This window comes from Chanodichthys erythropterus, chromosome 24, assembly GCF_024489055.1.
Source record: "Chanodichthys erythropterus isolate Z2021 chromosome 24, ASM2448905v1, whole genome shotgun sequence".
Lineage (NCBI taxonomy): Eukaryota > Metazoa > Chordata > Actinopteri > Cypriniformes > Xenocyprididae > Chanodichthys > Chanodichthys erythropterus.
In genome coordinates, this window is record NC_090244.1 from 29,838,017 (window position 1) to 29,857,916 (window position 19,900).

A 19,900-nucleotide genomic window follows, 5' to 3' on the forward strand; every position below is an offset into this window, starting at 1 on the left:
TGACACGTTGTTACATTTCTAAACATGTGCACGTCAGGCTACGCGAACGAGGGAACGAATTAGTAAATCGTGCACACAATACATTTTTTTTTCTTGCATGTCTTGTGCGGGGCTCAGTACAAAACACTTCTGCAAGGATAAAATTCATGAAGAAAAAGGAAGTTGCTAAACACTATAAAATTATGGCCTCAAAAATTACATCAAATGAGCTTTCATCAAATGGGAAATGATTTTAAAGTAGAGTTTGGTTGCATTTTAGAAACATTAGAGATTGCAACATTCTGTGACCTAAACGCGCATGATGCCCCCTCTACTAAAAACCCTCTCAACTGGTGCTGAGGAGGCAGTGACTGACAGTACTTTCACTGCCAAATTGTGGAGATGTGGGAATTTGTCTTGGTTTTTGGCCCAGAACACAAGTGCAGTGTCAGGGTCAGAGTCTTGGATGGCATCAAAGTATTTGTTAATCTGTGTTGAGATACTTGAATCAAGACCTGAGCTGCGCTTCTTGTGAGCCTTGTAGCGGGAAAGAAGGCATGGGCATCTGATTGGTGGCGAGTCACTGGCTGGATCCACATTCATGACACCTGAGTCAGTTTCATTTCCTTCCCTCCTCGTGTTCTCCACCTCGGAGATCAAAGCGTCTGAAAAACAAATACACACATCCAATATATTAGTTAAACAGAATACCTTTCTAAGTAAAATGGTGCCAGAACTGCATTAAGTTCCTTCAGCTGGTTCCACTCACAAGCACTAAACACCACATCATCATAGACTTTGAGAGTTTTGTGGTCCAAAGCTGCGAGGGCTCGGACTTGTTTGAAAGTACTGTTCCAATGAGTTATGTTTGCTGCTGAAACAGTCTTGTTAGTGTCAAACATCACTTCAAACTTGTCTCTGAATTGTGAACTGCTATGCAACAGAGTTGTAAACCATGATGTTTTAGCTATGGTGCGAGAGATGGCCCTAACCTCCTTCATGCCATCATTTATAACTAACTGCAGAGAGTGGGCAAAGCAAGAAAGACGTTCTCCTGATGAACAGGGTAATTCTGTGTCCTTCTGTGTTCTCATCATCTAGTACATTTTCCTCCTCACTCTCAGGGTCATCAGCTTGCTGTTGTGGCATGTGAACTTTAAAAGCGCATTTCATATTGACAGCATTGTCTGTAACGATGTAACTTATCTTCTGACGGATACCATATTCATCTGGGATCTCTTCAAAGGCAGAAGCAATTTGTTCCCCAGTATGTCTGCCTGTAAAACGCCTACAGTCCAGCAAGTAGGATTTGAGTGCATAGGAATCATTTGATTTAGAGCACACATGAGCAGTCACTCCAGGAAACGAGCGTAGTCTGCGATCGGACCAGAGATCAGTGGTAACTGAGACGAATGCCTGGGTCTCCAACTTCTTTCAAACAGTTTGTTCGACACTGCTGACCAACACTGGAATCTGTTTATCAGGAATGTTTTTTCTAGAGATTGGCATGTACTTACAATCTATAATCTGAGGAAAGTGTTTAAAATGTCAATTTTCCACAATTGACAGAGGCAGACAACACCTAATTATTAAATCTTTGATAATAGCTTCACTGATGGCTTGTTGACTTAGTGAATGTTGGCTGTAGAGCTGATCTCTCTGGGTAAAGGATGTTGTTATAGTTGGCTGTGTGTCTGACCGTTGCCCCGCCTTGTACTCCAAGAACCTAAAATTCAGGAAGGAGTAATTGGTAACATATCTGGTCATATGAACGTACATATAAATAGAGCAATCTTAATGATCTACAGAAAGCAAAAAAGCTCATGACACTCAAAATACAAGCTTTAGGGTACAACTATGTAAAATTGTATATATTTAACTGCGATTATATAAGCGAACTCAAATTAACAATATTAAACTGTGCGTATGGCAAGGTAAAGCAGCCAATGTAATGTTTCATAAAAAACATCTCTAGTGCTCTCACCCAATAGTGGTAAGTTACCGAGGTGTATGTGCACGGGAGCAAGCAGAATAAAGCTAAATATTAAAAATAATAACATGCACAAGTCTGGCACTGGCAGATACACCACTAAAACAAATGGTCGCTAACTTTTAAATTTATATTTAATCGTTCCATCTCCGTATATTACGTCTATATACAGAGGTGCATCGTGGATTAAATATTAATGTCCACAAAGGTTAGATTAGGGATTCTGTGGCTGTGCAAACTATAGATGAGTAAATATTAGAGACCAGGTAAGAATCAAATCCAATTATCAACGCCCTTTATTTGTGCCCCTGTTCGTGTGTTGAATTGACTGCATTACTTATGCTGCCAAAATTTGATAATTCCCACATTTCTAATCACGTGTGATTACGAGCTCATTGCATTAAAAAAAAAAAAAACTGCATCTGATTCACAATAAATATATCTATATATGTATCTGATTAAATAATGTTATGATAAATGATATATGAAACTAAAACCACCAGTAGATGGTGGCAAATCACTGCTTGAGTGAGTCACAGTTTATTTATTCAACCGATGTTTTTGTTCAGTAAAGGGTTGCTCGGAAAATTAAAGCAAACTTTTGTCTAAAAATTTTAGTCACTTATTGTATAATCTTCTTGTTTATTGAACATATAAAATTTATACTAGGCTCTCTTGGAATCGTACAAACAGCTCTCTTGATCTTGTGATATTGCTTAATTATGTTATAATGTAAAAACAAGATCTCAAATAAATAGTCTTTGCAATCATATCTTGAATTTTGTGGGCATTTTTATTCATTTTGGTGATTTTTTTTACACTATCCCCACCCTTATTAAAATCTGATCTGGCACATAAAAGAAATCAAGTTAGAAATTAAAAGTTAGCCCATTAATTACATTTGAAGCAGGGAATTTTACTTCTAATCACATCAATGATGTTAACAAATAAATCAGACAATGCACCAGCAATTTAGTGATATCACTGCAGTTGTGGTCTTGTGAAAAAAAAAATCATGTGTCCTCTTAGTCTGAGACCAAGACAAGACCAAATGCGGTCGAGACCAAGATAGACTGAGACCTTCAAAAAATGGTCTTGAGACCAAGACCAGTCTCGAGTACAATAATACTACCACAACTCTTCATAATCAAACACATGATTCAACTCAACAGCTCATTAGTAAAGACTAAAAAACCTGAAATGGATGGGGAGACAAAATGTGTAGGCTACTTTTGGTGTGCCTCTAGGGACAGGGTTAGGAAACATTCATATCCATAATTAATATTTTATTGGGATAATCCAGGAAATTGCATTACTGTCCTCTACAAACCAACAGCATTTTAGTGTGTGTGAAAAATATCACAAGCCTCATTTATCAATCTTCCATTCTTTTCCAAAATACATGACAAAATGATCAAACTTGATTATCAAACACTTGATACAAAACCAAACTGACCTGTGGGTGGTAGATCAATTCCCTATTTAGCTCCCAAACTCTGGAACAGTCTTCCTAGCATTGTTCAGGAGTCAGACACGTTCTGTCAGTTTAAATCTAGACTAAAAACCTTTCTCTTTAACCTGACAAACACATAACACACTATCACATTTCTGTCATTCAAATCCGTTAAATGATTGTTAGGCTTTTCAAGCTGTCTGATTTGCAGAAAATTAGTATTAAATAATAAATAGTAAAATTATACAAAGTGATATTTTCTTTTAAAGAAATTGCTGTTTAAGGACTACAACAAATGGCTGGTAGGGACTACAACAAGCTTCTTCTTGGGTTGATGACATCACAAACCCTAAAATTTACATAAACTTCACCCCCGAGAACACTCAACAAAGGGGGCGGGGCCATGTTGGGCTGCTTTAGAGAAGAGGAAGAGTTGTTGTAGTCGAGTGTTGTTGACATTTTACGCCGGACTGCTTCACAAACGAGGATCAATTCAACACAAAAGATGAACATGACGACACATGCTAGTGGATGAGTTGAATCAACTCCACAGCAACTACATCAATTTATCCACTAACCATTCAGAAACGTCTAAAATTTGTAAGAGTCTCTCCATCAGTGCCGACTCCGGTTTGAACAATGTAAGGCTGAACACCGTTACTGACGATCCTCATTTTGGCTGCGTGAGATTCTCCAGCTTTGTTGTTGTTGAGCTGTTAAAGCTCCGCCCTCTTCTGGAGCAGCAGGTCATTTGCATTTAAAGGGACACACACAAAAACGGCATGTTTTTGCTCACACCCAAATTGAGGCAAATTTGTCAAGCTATAATAAATGATCTGTGGGGGATTTTGAGCTGAAACTTCACACACACATTCTGGAGACAGCAGAGACTGATATTACATCTTGTGAAAGGGGCATGATAGGTCCCCTTTAAGCAGCAATATTTGTTCCCTTTCAAGGGAACTCGCGTTGCGTCGAGAAATTGACGCTGTGGGAATGCAACGCGTTATGTCGTCATGAAGCACGTGTGAAATCCGTCCAATGGAGTGACGAGACGTCACAGGCGGGTGACGTCACGACCAGGAAACTATAAAGCACGCTCAAACAAAGCAACGCCAGCTTCTGTGTCTTCAGTAGCGCTTTGTGTGACTTGTCTGTCTTATTTGGTGTTGTTTGTGACTTATATATATCTATATATTCACTATTATGGCGGAAAAAAAATTTAGATCGTGTGTGCATCCCTGCCCTCGCTACATCACGAGTGGGGACACACACAATCTTTGTGTTGCTTGTTTGGGAGCGGAGCATGCACGGTCAGCACTCGAGGGTGCTGGCTGTGAGCACTGTGAGATGCTTCCTTTACGGACGCTCCGCTCCCGCCTGGCGCTCTTTGATGAGGGCGCTCAGGCTCGCGTTCCCCAGGGTTCGGGTCCCGCTGCTGCCGAGGCACAGCGGCTTTCTCTATCCTGGGGCTCGCAAATGGATCTATCAGAGGGGTTTGAGACGGGCCCAGCCTTATCTCAGCCCTCACCTGATAGATCCAGTGCTTTTTCTCAGTGTCTGGAAGCACGCTCTGCGGTTCCTTCCACACTGGGTCAAGCACCGATGCTCAATATGTCCAGTTCCGAGGAGCTGGATGTGGAGAGCATCGATACTGTTGAGAGTGAGGACTCGCCATCCCACTCGCCTGCTTTTGAGGAGTTGGTGGAGGTTGTGTCTCGCGCTGTTGCCAGATTAAACATCGACTGGCCAGCAGAGAAGCAGGACGTTCGTCCTAAAAGCAAATTGGATGAACGTTTTCTGCCCTCTAGAGCGCAACCTCCGCGTCGGGGTCTCCCGTTTTTTCCAGATCTCCACACAGAGGTGGCGAGATCTTGGAAGAAACCAGCCTCATATCGGGTGCATAGTGCTCAGACCACGCACTATGCATCGATCGTGGGGCTTAAAGAGCACGGTTATGGGGCGATGCCAAAAGTGGAGGAGACGCTCGCGAGCTATCTCTCTCCACAGTCGGCGTCGTCCCTAAAGACCCCGACACCTCTGGTTTAGTGGGCAAAGCTTATTCGGCTTCTGGTCAGGCGGCAGCATGCCTTCACACTATGGGTGTGCTGCAGGCCTATCAGGCTGAATTATTAGGTGATATTGATGAGGGCGGGGGAATCACTCCCGACGTAGTCGATGAGCTACGTCGGGCTTCAGACCTTTCTCTCCGTGCCACCAAGGAGACGGCCAGATCCGTGGGTCGTGCTATGGCAGCACTGGTGGCTACGGAGAGGCACTTATGGTTGAATTTGAGTTCTATTAAGGACAAAGATAAGAACTTCCTTATGGACGCCCCGCTTGCGCCCCCTGGCCTCTTCGGCGATGCTGTTAACACGGTCGTCGAGAGGTTTCAGGAAGCCAATAAGCAGGCGGCGGCGTTCCAGAAACTCCTCCCCCGTCGCTCTTTCACCCCTGGGGCTGTTCCACAACACCAGCAGCCCCAGTCATCAAAAGCCAGCTCCTCACAGCAACACCGTGCCAATCAAAAGCGGAGCGTTTCTACCCGTACCCCTCCTCAGAGATTCGGGGGGTCGGGAGGGCGCTCACAGCCGCAGCCTTCAAGGGGTAAGACGGATCTGAGGAACGTCATTATCGCCAAGAAGGCTGCAGCAAAGAAGTCCTGACGCTGTGAGTGTCAGGGCTCAAATGAGGGCAGCCCCCGCTGGAGAGAAGTGGCGCACACCTCAGTATACGGTGCCCAGTTCTCTTCAGTGCCCTCAGGGGGCCGTTCTGCCAACCCTGCCACCTCGTGTGCTTCAGGGCGCGGTGGTCCCCAGCGAGCAAACACCCAGGTGTCCGCCCGGAAACGTAGCGGCCCTGGGGCGCTCGCCCCCTCTAAGGAGGGTCTCCGAACAGTCAGCTCGGTTGCCCCCTGCTGGTGCGCCGCTTCAGGGCACCGGTTTGGCTGTTCAAATTACACCAGAGGCCAGTCTCGACTTAGTAGAATATCTGACAGCATGGAGGCTACTGCCAAATATTTCTCAATGGGTCCTGCGTACAGTCGAAAAGGGGTATACTATTCAGTTCCCGTCTCGCCCACCCAGGTTCGCGGGGGTCCTGCCCACTGTGGTGGGCCCCGAGCAGGCTCTGGTTATGGAACAGGAGGTAAAAACTCTGTTGGAGAAGGAAGCCATAGAGCATGTACTTCCTCTCGACAGAGAAAACGGTTTTTACAGCCGTTATTTTATCGTTCCGAAGGAGGATGGGGGGTTGCGTCCCATTTTGGATCTGCGTCTGCTCAACCAGTCAGTTATGAAGCTCAAATTCAAAATGTTAACGTTGAGACAAATCGTGTCACAAATCAGGTCCGAGGACTGGTTTGTCACGATCGATCTCAAGGACGCGTATTTCCACATCTCCATCCTTCCGCATCACAGGAAGTTCCTGAGGTTCGCTTTTGGGGGCAAAGTTTACCAGTATCGGGTTCTTCCGTTCGGCCTAGCGTTATCACCCCGCACTTTCACCAAATGCATGGATGCAGCCTTGGCGCCACTGCGTTTACAGGGCATTCGCATTCTCAATTACATCGACGATTGGCTAATATTAGCTCAATCGCAACAACTTGCGGTTCGGCATCGAGATGTCGTTCTCGCCCACATGAGAAGGTTGGGGTTAAGGTTGAATGCCAAGAAGAGTGTTCTTTCTCCAGCTCAGAGAACCACTTTTCTGGGCGTGGTTTGGGACTCTGTTGTGATGCAGGCGCGTCTTTCACCTGCTCGCATAGATTCAATCCTTTCTACCATAAACCGGATAAGGCTAGGCCAGTCACTCACTGTGAAACAATTTCAGAGACTGTTGGGTTTAATGGCAGCAGCGTCCAACGTGATTCCCTTTGGCCTGCTGTACATGAGACCCCTGCAGTGGTGGCTCAGGACCAGGGGGTTTTCTCCAAGGGGAAATCCATTTCGCATGATCAAGGTCACGCGGCGATGCCTACGTGCCCTCGACATGTGGAAGAAACTTTGGTTTTTATCCCAAGGCCCGGTATTGGGAGCTCCTTGTCGTCGCAAGATGCTAACGACAGATGCCTCCCTCACGGGTTGGGGGGCGATCCTAGACGGACGCCCAACTCAGGGTCTGTGGAGCGAACATCATCTCTCCTGGCACATCAACTGCCTGGAGATGATGGCTGTGTTCTTGGCTCTCAGAGTCTTTCTCCCAGATCTCAGGGGCCACCATGTTCTTGTCCGGTCGGACAACACATCGGTGGTTGCCTATATAAATCACCAGGGAGGTTTGCGTTCGCGTCCGCTTTACAAACTGGCGCACCAAATCCTCCTGTGGTCCCAGGGGAAGTTGCTGTCGCTTCGTGCAGCATACATCCCCGGGGTTCAAAACATAGGAGCAGACGTCCTGTCGAGGCAGGGGCTGAGGCCCGGGGAATGGAGGCCCCACCCCGAGGTGGTGGAGCAAATATGGGGGATGTTTGGCCGGGCTCAGGTGGATCTGTTTGCGTCTCGAGAGACGTCTCACTGTCCACTCTGGTTCTCCCTCACCCATCCAGCTCCTCTCGGACTGGATGCTATGGTGCAGACATGGCCGAGGCTTCGTCTGTACGCTTTTCCTCCGATTGCTCTGCTCCCGGGAGTCTTAGAGAGAATTCGCCGGGACCAAGTCCGGCTCGTCTTGATAGCCCCGCGGTGGCCGGGCAGAGTTTGGTTTTCGGACCTAGTATCTCTCCTAGACGGCTCTCCCTGGGAGATTCCAGTCAGGAGGGATCTTCTGTCTCAGGCGGAGGGCTCAATATTTCACCCTCGCCCGGAACTTTGGAACCTGTGGGCTTGGCCTCTGAGGGGACCCAGCTCATAGACTCTGGTCTCTCAGCCGAGGTTGTGGGTACCATCCTTCACTCTAGGGCTCCCTCCACGAGGAAGCTGTATGCTTTTAAATGGAAGCTGTTTTCTACTTGGTGCAGTGTTCGTCAGTTGGATCCTTTAAACTGTTCGGTTGGGGCAGTGTTGGAATTTCTGCAGGAGAGGTTCACTGCAGGGTTATCTCCGTCCACCTTAAAAGTCTATGTGGCGGCTATTGCGGCTTACCACACACCTTTGGCTGGTGGCTCTCTGGGGAGAGACCCTCTTGTCACTCGCTTCCTTCGTGGCACACTGAGGCTGAGGCCTGCGGTACGCACGAGGGTACCGGCTTGGGATTTGGCTGTGGTGCTCCAGGGCCTTTCCTTAGCTCCCTTTGAACCCATTGAGGAGGTTCCTGTTAAGTTCTTGACCTTCAAGACTCTGTTCCTTCTTGCTATCTCCTCTCTTAAAAGAATAGGAGATTTGCAAGCTCTTTCGGTTGCCCCATCGTGCTTGGAATTTGCACCCGGTATGGTGAAGGCTTTCCTTCATCCCAGACCTGGTTATGTTCCTAAGGTCCCCACCAATGTGGTGAGGCCCATAGTACTGCAAGCCTTCTGTCCTCCTCCCTTCAGGGATTCAGACCAGGAACGCCTTAATCTGCTTTGCCCAGTTCGGGCGTTGGATGCTTATGTCCACAGAGCTGCCCTGTGGCGTAAGTCGGAACAGTTGTTCATTTGTTTCGGGTCCCCTAAAAAAGGGGCCCCGGTATCTAAGCAGAGGATGAGTAAGTGGATAGTTGAGGCTATCTCACTTGCTTACGAGTCGGCCGGACTGCCATCTCCTTTGGCAGTTCGAGCCCACTCCACTAGGAGTATGGCGGCCTCTAAAGCTCTGCTTCGGAGCATCTTTGCAAGATGTTTGTGATGCGGCAGGCTGGTCCTCACCGCATACATTCATGAGGTTCTATGACCTTGATCTGAGCTCCACTCCTGGGGCCAGGGTTCTGTCTGGTGTTGACGAGTCACACTAGACAGGCATTGGTCATTATGGCGGCGTGGGTATTAACGTTCCCACAGCGTCAATTTCTCGACGCAACGCGAGTTCCCTTGAAAGGGAACGTCTCGGTTACGACTGTAACCTTAGTTCCCTGAAGAGGGAACGAGACGTTGCATCGTCCTGCCATACTTCCTGCATGCTTGTCAAGCGACTACTTCAGACACTTGAAGCTAGCGTTGCTTTGTTTGAGCGTGCTTTATAGTTTCCTGGTCGTGACGTCACCCGCCTGTGACGTCTCGTCACTCCATTGGACGGATTTCACACGTGCTTCATGACGACATAACGCGTTGCGTTCCCACAGCGTCAATTTCTCGACGCAACGTCTCGTTCCCTCTTCAGGGAACTAAGGTTACAGTCGTAACCGAGACGTTTGGAATTGATTCAGAGACATTTGAGAGCATTATGATTTTTTTTTTTTTTTTCTCCACCAATTTAAAAACATGGAATGTGCCGAGATCCAGTCACTTGGGGCTGATCAGTGTCTGATTGTTTGGAGCATTCCTAGAATCAATGCCTGACAAAAAATAGTTTTTGTGCAAACCTATGGTTATGTGACCTTTGGTTAATGTCCTTTTTCACAGTTTGAGCCACTGTTCTTCAAAATGTTTTTGTATGGCCCTGCTTCCCCTTTTCATTTTCTAAACCCCGTGCACAGGCTCTGATTTTTTTATTTACTTTAATTTTTTTAAAGCAGGTGCTTTGAGTGTTTGCACACTAGCAGACTTAATATTTCAATCCAACTCAAATTTATGGACTCCATGAGTGGTAAATCATGTGTAAAAGTGGTAAAAAAAATTTGGTAAAATCACTTGTTAGCCTTCAAACATCAAAATAAACTTATTTAATTATTTGTTTACAGAAAAAAAATTTAAAAAATCAGAACAAAAGCAGAAGTTTGGTATTTTCATTTTACTGTTGCAGAGGTCAGTGCACTCCTACTATCAAAGATCATATCTAATGTTGGGGGTAATGCATTACTTTACAGTTACTTTTTAATCAAATAAGTAATGCAAGTTACTTTGTTTTCCCATGTATTGACTGACCGCTCTCTGATGTCCTTATGTTGAGAGAAATCATAAGTGCAGAGACTTTGTCAAATTGAAAAATATAACTTTTTTTGTTATTAAATAAACATGCAAGCCCAGCCCAGGTGAGAAATAGTAATGCAAAAGTAACATATTACTTTCCATAAAAGGTAACTACTGTATAACACAATTAGTTACTTTTAGGGAGTAACGCAGTAGTGTAATTCATTACTTTTTAAAGTAGCCTTCCCAAACACTGACCATATCAAATATATAATGCCATGTTTTCCCAAAGCAAAGCATTGTTTAGGTATCAAAGAGAGAATGCTGAGAGAACTGTAAGAAACAAATATATATATTTAAAATTGGTGAGGAAATGTACACAAGCCGATTCCAGGCCCAGCATGCTGATATTCAAACACAAGAAATGGTTTAGCATCAGGTTACAATCAAGGTTGAAATATATTTGGTATACTGGCATCAGTGACAGGAAAATGTACAGTTCTTTCTGATAAAGAAAAAGAAGCAAACAAATGGAATAGAAACAATGCATCAAACAATGAACAGCTAGGCCAAATATATAATCCATAATAATGTTTAAGCTGAATGGAATCAAAGTATAGCATGATGATGTTTGCAGGATATGAGACCATATTTCATGAATCAAACAATTAAACCAGTTACAAAAAAAAAGACCAAAAAAAAAAAAAAGATCAAAATACATGGTTTAAAAACATGATTTTTTTTTTTCTTTAAAACAATACAAATGACAAAATACAAAGTCTTTTAATGTTTAGTGTTTCAGCGTTCTTCCTGCTTTCCGAGTATTTCCAAATGAATTGGTTTGTGATAAAAACAATTATCTTTAATGTTTAAATAACTGGTTGAAATCAAGCAATATGATCAGGACAGTAACATTCAGCTATAGTCATAGTTTTTAATCCCAATAAGTGAGATAAGCACGGAGAAAGACAGATGTGTCAGAATGGCCATTAGTTTCAGGGTGTATGTCCAATATATGCATCTCCTCTCTCTTCATCTTCTGAAGGATCTTCATCCCTCCTTTGATTGGCTCTGTAGACGGAAGGAAGACTCACATATTATACATTTATATTCAAACATTAACAAAATACAGAAACCAGGTCCCCTGTAGTCATAAATAATCCCTCAAAACTCATCTTTGATCACCAAAGATGTTTTTTTTTTTTTTTCCTGCACTCTAAAAAATGCTGGGTTGTTTCAACCCAAATTTGGGTCAAATATGGACAAACCCAACCGTTGGGTTAAAAATGCATTTAAAAATGTAACCCAAGGGTTGGGTTTGTCCATTTTTTTACCCAAACTTGGGTTGAAACAACCCAGCATTTTTTAGTGTGTGAATTTTTTTCATGCCTTAAAATATATTGAATGTAACTCTAAACCATTGCTTCATTTAGTATGTGCAGATTAATGAATATGCAAATTAGCCCTGTCTCCACTCAGTCGCACTCAGAGATCCACTAGCTAAACTTTACTGTAGTAAACGCTGGAAATACTGGTTTAATTCAGCCAAGTGTGTCTGAAGCAGAAACTGATTCAGAAGAAGTGGAAGAGTGAATTATACAGGCTGTCTGTCTATATTTAAAATAGTAATCTTTAAGAGTACCTGGAAGTTACTGAAACAGATAATTTCAGATCCCTTACCTTAGTCTCAAATCAGGAATCTGAAAAAAAGAGCAAAGAAAAGAAGTTATTCATTTGAAATCACTGTTCTACTGCTATATAATGCACTGCATATAAGGACCTGCGTGACATGACTGACAACGGCATTTCAAACTCTTATTCACAGACTTTTAGAGCTGCCTTTCCCTGACTTCAATATTCAAAATATATATGTCGGTTCTGCAATCACGACAGTTTCCAGACTATGTAATCATATGTGTAATGTAAATGTACCCAGCTTAGCCAACCAGCTCAAACCCCTTCACACATTATTACTGCTTTTTTATGCACATGGGTGAAATCAGAAATGGTTCAAAAACTAAGGACAACCAATGATTCAGCTGCTTGTCCACTTTTAGCAGCAAAAACCTGTAGTAATCATTTCCTGTATGATGTTCTTCATCAGTCTCTCACAGGATTCTGGACGTATTTTGACCCACTCATCTTTACAGCATTGCTCCAAATGACAGTAAAACTGACTTGACTAACCATTGGGATGGGCTCCACTTGTTCAGGTGGAGGTGCTGGTCTGAGGGCCAACAGCGGGGCGAGGGACATGGGGGCGACTCCATCCTGCTCCATCTGATCCAGGTCGCTCAGCTGCTGTGTGATGGAATCCATTTCCTCCTGAAGTTTTTCCGTGTGGACACTAATCTCAGAAATCTTCTCGGCGGCCTGGGCAGTGAGGAAGGCCTCCTTCAGATCCACCAGGTGCAGGACGCGCCACTCCTCCAGACGAACCAGCCGGTGCAGCTCGTCGAACTGCTGGTTTACATACTCCTCCAGCTCATCCACACTCATCTATCAACAACCAAGCAGTGGAGCTTTGCTTTATAGTATCTTGATTTATGTGAGCGAGTATACTTTATGTATGCAGATAAAGCTATAATTATAGTAGTTGTGAGAGATGTGACTCACATCTGGGCTGATCCATTTGGCCTTGATCTTTTCTGATATTTCATGCGTGCGCTCCAGCAGATCGATGCCTTCTTTGCTCTGAAACACAAACACATTCAGAAAGAGTGAGTCTGAAATATTATTAAAGTGTTAGAAAACAAAACATTTTCACACTTATTTAATATGTTGATTTAATAGTACTCTATATGCAAAAAATGGTCTAGAATGTTAGAGTTAGGAAATGGAAATATTGTTATAAAACTCAGGAGACCTCTGGTGCAGAGCAGGAACCTTGGCACTCTTTTGCATTTTTTTTTTTTTTTTTTGCATTTTTTAGAGTGATGTCTCAGATGTTACAAACAGTAGTCTTGAACCGGGAAATCAAATTTTCCTTGAGCTTTTGATATATAAGAGGTCATCGTACTATAAGAATATCCTGCAAGTTTCAGAACTGAAAACTTCCTTGTTAGTCCAAAAACAGCTTTTAATGTTACCAAGGCCTTTGTCAAACACTAAATTAAAAGACGGCCTCTGCAGAAGAAAATCAACAAATACTTCACCATTGCAACATTGGCCCCGCCCACTGACTAAAAATAACACCTTCCATAGGATCCTAATGCAAGGAATGTGGTTATTTTATTTATTTTCAACAATGTGAATGTCTCAGTTGAGCATTATTATTTGTATTTGGCACATTATACTGTGGATTCTTTGATAACTCCGTTGTAATTTCGGCGCAGGCTTTGCAAACAGACTTTTACGATATGGACTCGACAGTAATGCAACAACATGTCAGTAACTGTGTTCATTCTAATGCCTGATCTGATATTAATGATTCATGTACAGTCACATGATCTTTGTCTGTGTGTCAGTAAATCAAACCAGTGACTAAACGCTCAACTTCACCTTGTTTCTCTTAGTAGGATGAAAATAATCTGTTATTTAACAGTGATTAAATTATAAATAGAAAGCATTCAAAGAACGCTCCCTTTACAATCGCAGGAGCTGTCAATCAAACAGTGCGAGTTTTTCAGTGACTGAGTTCTTGACTCGCACCAAAACTCCTGTAATAATCAATCTCTTATTTACAGTGTGTTTGCACTGTTAGTTATAATGAAAGCATTCGTTAGTGTGCAGAAATTGAGTTGCAGTGACGAGATCACTGCTTTCATGAGCTCAACATGATCAACTACATGATCATCACTGCAACCTTTCATGCTACAATCTCAATATAATGCCATAGGTCTTAAATGTAACGCAACACTTTTAGTTAACCTTGAGAGCAGTAATAGTAAAAAATGATTGGTAAAGGCTAGTATGTGCCGAACGAGGCTTTTGAAGCAGTGAGGCTTTTACAACAAATTGCTAGTAGCTAATAGCAGAAATATATATATGCATACATACAGTAGATATTTCCGTCAGTTCGAGTCACTGGCCCTCAAATGTTTGTGCACAACCCTGGTTGGGCAGAAAAGCTCTCTATGAAGAAGCAGCAATTCTACATCTGAATGTCCAATGTCTTACAATGACCAATTTCTTTTTTTTTTTTTTTTTTATAATAATAATAATAATAATAATAATAATTTGTGCTCTGAGGTGCAAGCTTTCATGGTCAGTTGCATGTTTTTATGCTCTGATCCCAATCTTTCTGTCTAGAGTAGTTCCTGGTCCAGTCCATTTTGAAACCTGCTTCCAACTAACCAGTCTTGGATCTGGTCCCATTTGTCCCTGTTCTGGCTGCTGCTGTGTTTGCTAAGCTGCTCACCCCGTTTGCCCTGCACTTCTTTCTTGGAATTCCCTTCCCACTTTCCCCCCGATGGCATCTGTCTCCCTCTGCTGGTCTGCTCTCAGCACTGCCTCAGTCCCTGCACCCTTTTGTGTGTTCATTAATTTCAGGACCAAAGCTGCAATATTATGAAAAAAATGTGCAGAGAAATGTAAATAAATAAATTAATTTTCCAAGATGTAAATTATTCATTTTTAAACTAGAGCGTACATGAGGTATATGCCAAAGGACACTTCACTGACCAATACCTGCATCACTCACAGAATATTTAGGATAGACTTTTTTTTTTTTTTTTGCATTTTTGGGTGAACTATCCCTAAATGTGGCCGAAATGAAAGCATATCAACCAGTGCTGGTCTTTGCGTGTGTGTTCACTGACCTTCTGCCACAGGTAGGCCTCTCTGAGAGTGATGATCTCGTGTTCTCGGTGCTCTCCCTGCACAGCACACACCACACAGATGATCCGCTGGTCGTGTTTACAGTAGAGCGATCCCTCCTGATCGTGCTCCTTACATTTCAGCCTCTCCACTGTCACAGTCTCTCTTTTCCCTGCTCCAGTCTGGACTTGATGCTCATCCTGTCCGGTGGCTCCCTCTGCTGCGTTTTCGGACGGCAGGCGCTCGTTCTCCGGCTGAGGCTCGGGCGTGTGGTACGGCTGGAGTTGGTGTCCGGTGCTTTGTGAATGTTTGTCTGCATGGCTGCTGCAGAAGGCGAAGCGACAGCGTGCGCAGACCCACACGGCCGGCTGAGGCTCGTCCGGTTCACACGCATCGCATGTGCCGTCCATCTGCGGCAAGTCCTCCTCGTTCAGGCAGCTGTCCCAGCATCCTCCTGATGCATCCATGGTGGTGAAGAACGTCACGGGATGATAGTGAGTATCTGGGTGGAACCTAAAAGACAATCCAACTAAATAATTGGCAGTAACAATAATGTGTGTATGGTTCAGTTGACTGTGTAGCAATAATGCTAAGTCCTTTCTGTAGCAAAGCACAAATGGCCAGCCAAGCAACCAAAATGGCTAACATAAATTTTGGGATGTTTCCCCATCGGTTTTCTTCAGGCAGCTGTTTGATATGGAGTTTTCCCATTTGTAGTGGGTTTTAGCGGGTTTCCATGAGCTCCCAAAGTTATGTACAGTAAAGAGCAGTGTTGAGGAAAGTTACTTTTAAAAGTAATGGATTACAATATTGCATTACTCCCTAAAAAAGTAACAAATTGCTTTACATAGTTACTTTGTATGCAAAGCAATGCGTTAAATTACTTTCTCACCAAAATATTCTATTTTTGGCAAATGTAACAGCCATTTCACACCAAAAGTGAAATGAATAAGCCTCAGACTGAAGGAAATGCATATTTACATATTTACTCTAACAGATCTGTCAGATACACATCAGCAGATAGACGGCTTCAAAGATGCATGCTTCACAGGAAAATGCATTTGAGATCAAACTGCCTGACTTTAATTTTATATTATTTATATTTATTAAATATATTTATATTGATTAAGGCTAATTTATATTGATTGTCCGGGGCTCCATACAAATCGATTCTGAGCTTAGATTTTAACAGCAGATGGCGCTCTAAGCTATTTTTTAACCGCATGCTCAAATGCTCATGAAGAAGAGCACTCGTGCGTTCGGCTGAGTCTGACAATGTATTTATGCCTCAGAATGCTTTTATGACGTGAAATTAATGTAAACAGCCCACTGCAAACACCCTTGTTATTCACTTCAACCTTTTCAAACTTTCCGAGGGATTATTTTATAGAAGGTTCAAGTGGTTTGTGGAAGGAATTGGAAGGAAGCAGAGTACGGCTGTGCCATCTGCTGTTGAAAACTAAGCTCAGAACCGATTCGAGAGAGTATCACAATACATACGGACTAGAGGATATTATCGGCCGATATGAGCTAATTGCATTTAAATCGGCATCGGCGTTTGTAACGGCCGATGAAACATGAGAAACAGAGTCCCATGCTTCACTCATGTTATGAGTGTTGCATAGTTTGCCCACCAGAGGGAGCTCTGCAACTCCCCAGTTGACAACAGCGCCAGAAATCCACTACAGAAGAAAGTATTGTTGTACTCTTTTGACGGTGAGTCTGTCGTTCGTCATGTGAAATGATTGTAGATTTAGTTCATACACTGTATATAAAAACAGTGTGGTAGTTCTAGCTAACGGTCCTATCATTATCCCTTCTAAATATTCTGTAACATCACTTACAGCCGCTAATGCATTGCTATATTAGATTAGCCACAAAGCTAATACCGTGTTTATCAGTGGAAGAGTGCGAACGTTAATAAGAGGTCAAACTATAACGTTAGTGTTTAACTTATTCTAAATATATCTGCAGTGTTTCCCATTTAACTTATTTTAATTTTATTTTCAATTCATTGGCATGGTTTTGTGGGATATTGAATTTGTTTGGTATAGCTCTTTAACTTTAGTATTATAATTTATTTACAGTACACACACAGACTGTTAAAACCAGCTTCAACTGGAAGTAAAACTGTTAAATGTTTAAAGCCAGACTGTTTTTTGATCATTAAAAATATATATACTTTTGATGTGCAATTGTTTAGTCATTGAGACTGTAATCTAAGGCTTTTTTAAACATAATCCCTTCTGGAAAATGGTTTATACAGCCCACATACATAGAACAGGCAGATATTTTGCTATTGAATGTTGTGTAAGTGTAGTTTATAGGAAATGGGTCTAATATCCAGTTTATTTTCAAAATCAAAATATCGGTTTATAAGTCGGCTCTTTTCGAGTTAATATCAGCATCGGCCCCCAAAAATCCATATCGGTCGGGCTCTAATACGGACAATATCAGAATCAATCCAGAATCATTTCTCGATTTGCGATGCATCAATGTATTGTCCAAGCCCTAATATTTATTCTATTTTTTAGCTAATTACATATTTTTACATTATATAATTTGTCTGTATTTTAAGGCACATGTTAAAATTGTGTTATTGCTAAAATTGTGTTTCTTTGTAAGTAGTTGGTAATGCTGAAAACGTGTCAGTGCGGTGTGACAAAAAAGATTGACTTTTTTATGCAAATGAAGATTTAAGTCTTCAACCCTTACTAAATATTTATTATTTTTTATTAATATCAAAATATGAATTAATATTTATATCTTTAATTAATTAATTATGTTTGTATATTATTAATTATATTTATTATTATTAATATGCTTTATAAATATATATATATATATATATATATATATAATTATATTTATTATATATAATAAAATGTTACAATAAAAGCCTTTACAATTACTAAATGTATGTTTTCTTTAGGCTTGTTGTGGACCTATAAAACTATTTAAATTCACTTGCATAAACTCCTGCAGAGAAGTGTTTCATGCGGTCCATCTCATATTCACACTTTGGCTGTAAACATCACACTTTCATGTGCACAGTTTCTGAGGTAATCATACCCTAAATTGACACAGATTGTTCACTGCAAGTGTTGTGAGAATGTTGTATGGCTAGTTGCTTGATCTGTTTGGTTTTGTCAACTCGAAACCAACTCTGCAACTCTTTGCAAGACAGGCTTCAGAAAAAAACCTACAACGCAGGTTAGCCATGTAGCATATGCTACTGCTCCAACGCTCGTGGTCAGTAAGACTTTTTAATAAAGAAACTAATACTTTTATTCAGCAAACTCACTCTTAGAACTTTGTATTTTGGTAAACAAGGTAATGTAGACCCTGGATCATCTCCCAGTCCTAGTAAGTGGTCATTTAGCAGATGCTAATATCCAAAGCAAGTTCTCATACCCCTATATCAACATGAAGAAAGTATATGTTTAGCTGAAACACACATTGAGGAAGTTCACTACCATTCAACCACCTTCCGGATACTCAGATAATTACACAAAGGGGTCCACCTCCTGAAGTTTCGCTTCAGCGGTTTTCCTCTCCAGCTCACAGCATGAGAAAGAAAGCTAATGTTTCACACTCAAAGCATTTGTTTTCTTCATTTATCTTCCTCTCTTTCTTTCTCTCCTCAGTCTTACCTCTTTCTGAAGTGGTCACTCTGTTTCCTTTGTCTCTGCTGCAGGCGTATGTCCCACTGTGTGTTGTTGTTGCTGCTGCTTTTGTCTCTTCCCCTCTTTGCTTTTGTTAATTTTACTTCAGTTCTTTCTGACTGGCCTGTTGTCACAGAGCTGTAGCACAAAACATGATGATCTCAGACTTCTGCAGCTGCTCACACTGCCTGCACTTCCTTGTTTTGCTCTGGGAGAGTTTTTTTTTTTTCTTTTTTCACTACTTCCTGTTTCTCCAAAACAAGCTGAAAGACAGAAACCAGCTACAGCAGACACTAGGATGGACAGAAACCATGGAAGGATACTCGGCTCTCTAAATACTTCTAATTGTTTAGTTGATTTAATGTTGTTTTAATTCCAGAATGGTTGGTTCTCTCTCTCTCTCTCTCTGTGTGTGACTGCTGAAGGTAGGCGGAGCATTGTGAGTGTGAGCGTCAGTGGCTTCAACTTGTGCTTAAACCTTAAAGTCACCATGAAATAAAAATGGACAATTCATGTTTTTTAATGGAATATTGCAGTATTTTTTTTTTTTTTTTTTGGAAATGATTTATTGGTGAACATCATTATTGTTTTAAATTCATGTTCCTCATAATCTTGAATCAGAACAACTTCTCCCTCATCTCTTTTCTTCTCTGATGACGAGGGCGGGGCTACCTGTCACTCACATAAGATCCATCCAATCAATTCCTCACAGACAAAATCAAGCCCCGCCCTACATTTGTTCTTGTTCCTGAAGCAGTTTAACTTGGATATATAGCAGAAGATGGGAAAAAAGACTAGCACAACTTCCATTTCATGCTGACTTTAAAGCTTTGTAAGTTCATATACATTCTTGATTTGGTTATTTTAGATTATTTCTGGGAATCTATCTAACTCTGCAGTTCTAGTGTAAGAACTGACACGCCATGGAAAATGTATCTTCACTATTAAGTCAGCAGCTCTTTGTTTCATTCTTTCATTTCGGTTCACATTCTGATGGTTTTGAGGTCTTCAGAAACTGATGATTTTGATTACACAGTAATGTGTAATTTTTTTTCATTTGAATTTTTCTGGATTCCATTTAAATGGTTTAATTAAATGGTAACAATTAAAAAGCATGTCTAATTTTTATTGAA

The 19,900-nt window shown here is 41.9% G+C and overlaps 1 protein-coding gene across 2 annotated transcripts; it reads right to left on the reverse strand.

The window, feature by feature from the left end:
- Positions 1–10,437: 10,437 nt before the first annotated feature.
- trim44 (tripartite motif containing 44) lies at positions 10,438–19,210 on the reverse strand. 2 transcript variants are annotated; one of them, XM_067379596.1, is made up of 7 exons: positions 18,613–18,628; positions 18,407–18,518; positions 15,105–15,615; positions 12,961–13,038; positions 12,532–12,843; positions 12,025–12,044; positions 10,438–11,415 (listed from the first exon to the last, which is right to left on the reverse strand). In XM_067379596.1, exons 3-7 carry the CDS (start codon positions 15,567–15,569, stop codon positions 11,340–11,342), a joined length of 951 nt encoding a protein of 316 aa, XP_067235697.1. In that variant the 5' UTR covers positions 15,570–15,615; positions 18,407–18,518; positions 18,613–18,628; the 3' UTR covers positions 10,438–11,339. The 2 variants fall into 2 exon arrangements, with proteins under 2 accessions (XP_067235697.1, XP_067235696.1); XM_067379595.1 differs by lacking the exons at positions 18,407–18,518; positions 18,613–18,628 and adding an exon at positions 18,756–19,210 and having other exon boundaries at positions 10,439–11,415.
- Positions 19,211–19,900: the final 690 nt, after the last annotated feature.

What these genes read in the sequence shown, in the direction of transcription:
- trim44 (XM_067379596.1), bottom strand. Translation starts at nt 15,569, where the DNA reads ATGGATGCATCAGGAGGATGCTGGGACAGCTGCCTGAACGAGGAGGAC. An exon ending in CCAAATGGATCAGCCCAGAT is followed by an intron (nt 12,844 to 12,960) that starts GTGAGTCACATC and finishes GGTTGTTGATAG; the next exon opens with ATGAGTGTGGATGAGCTGGA. An exon ending in ATTCCTGATTTGAGACTAAG is followed by an intron (nt 11,416 to 12,024) that starts GTAAGGGATCTG and finishes TTCCGTCTACAG; the next exon opens with AGCCAATCAAAGGAGGGATG.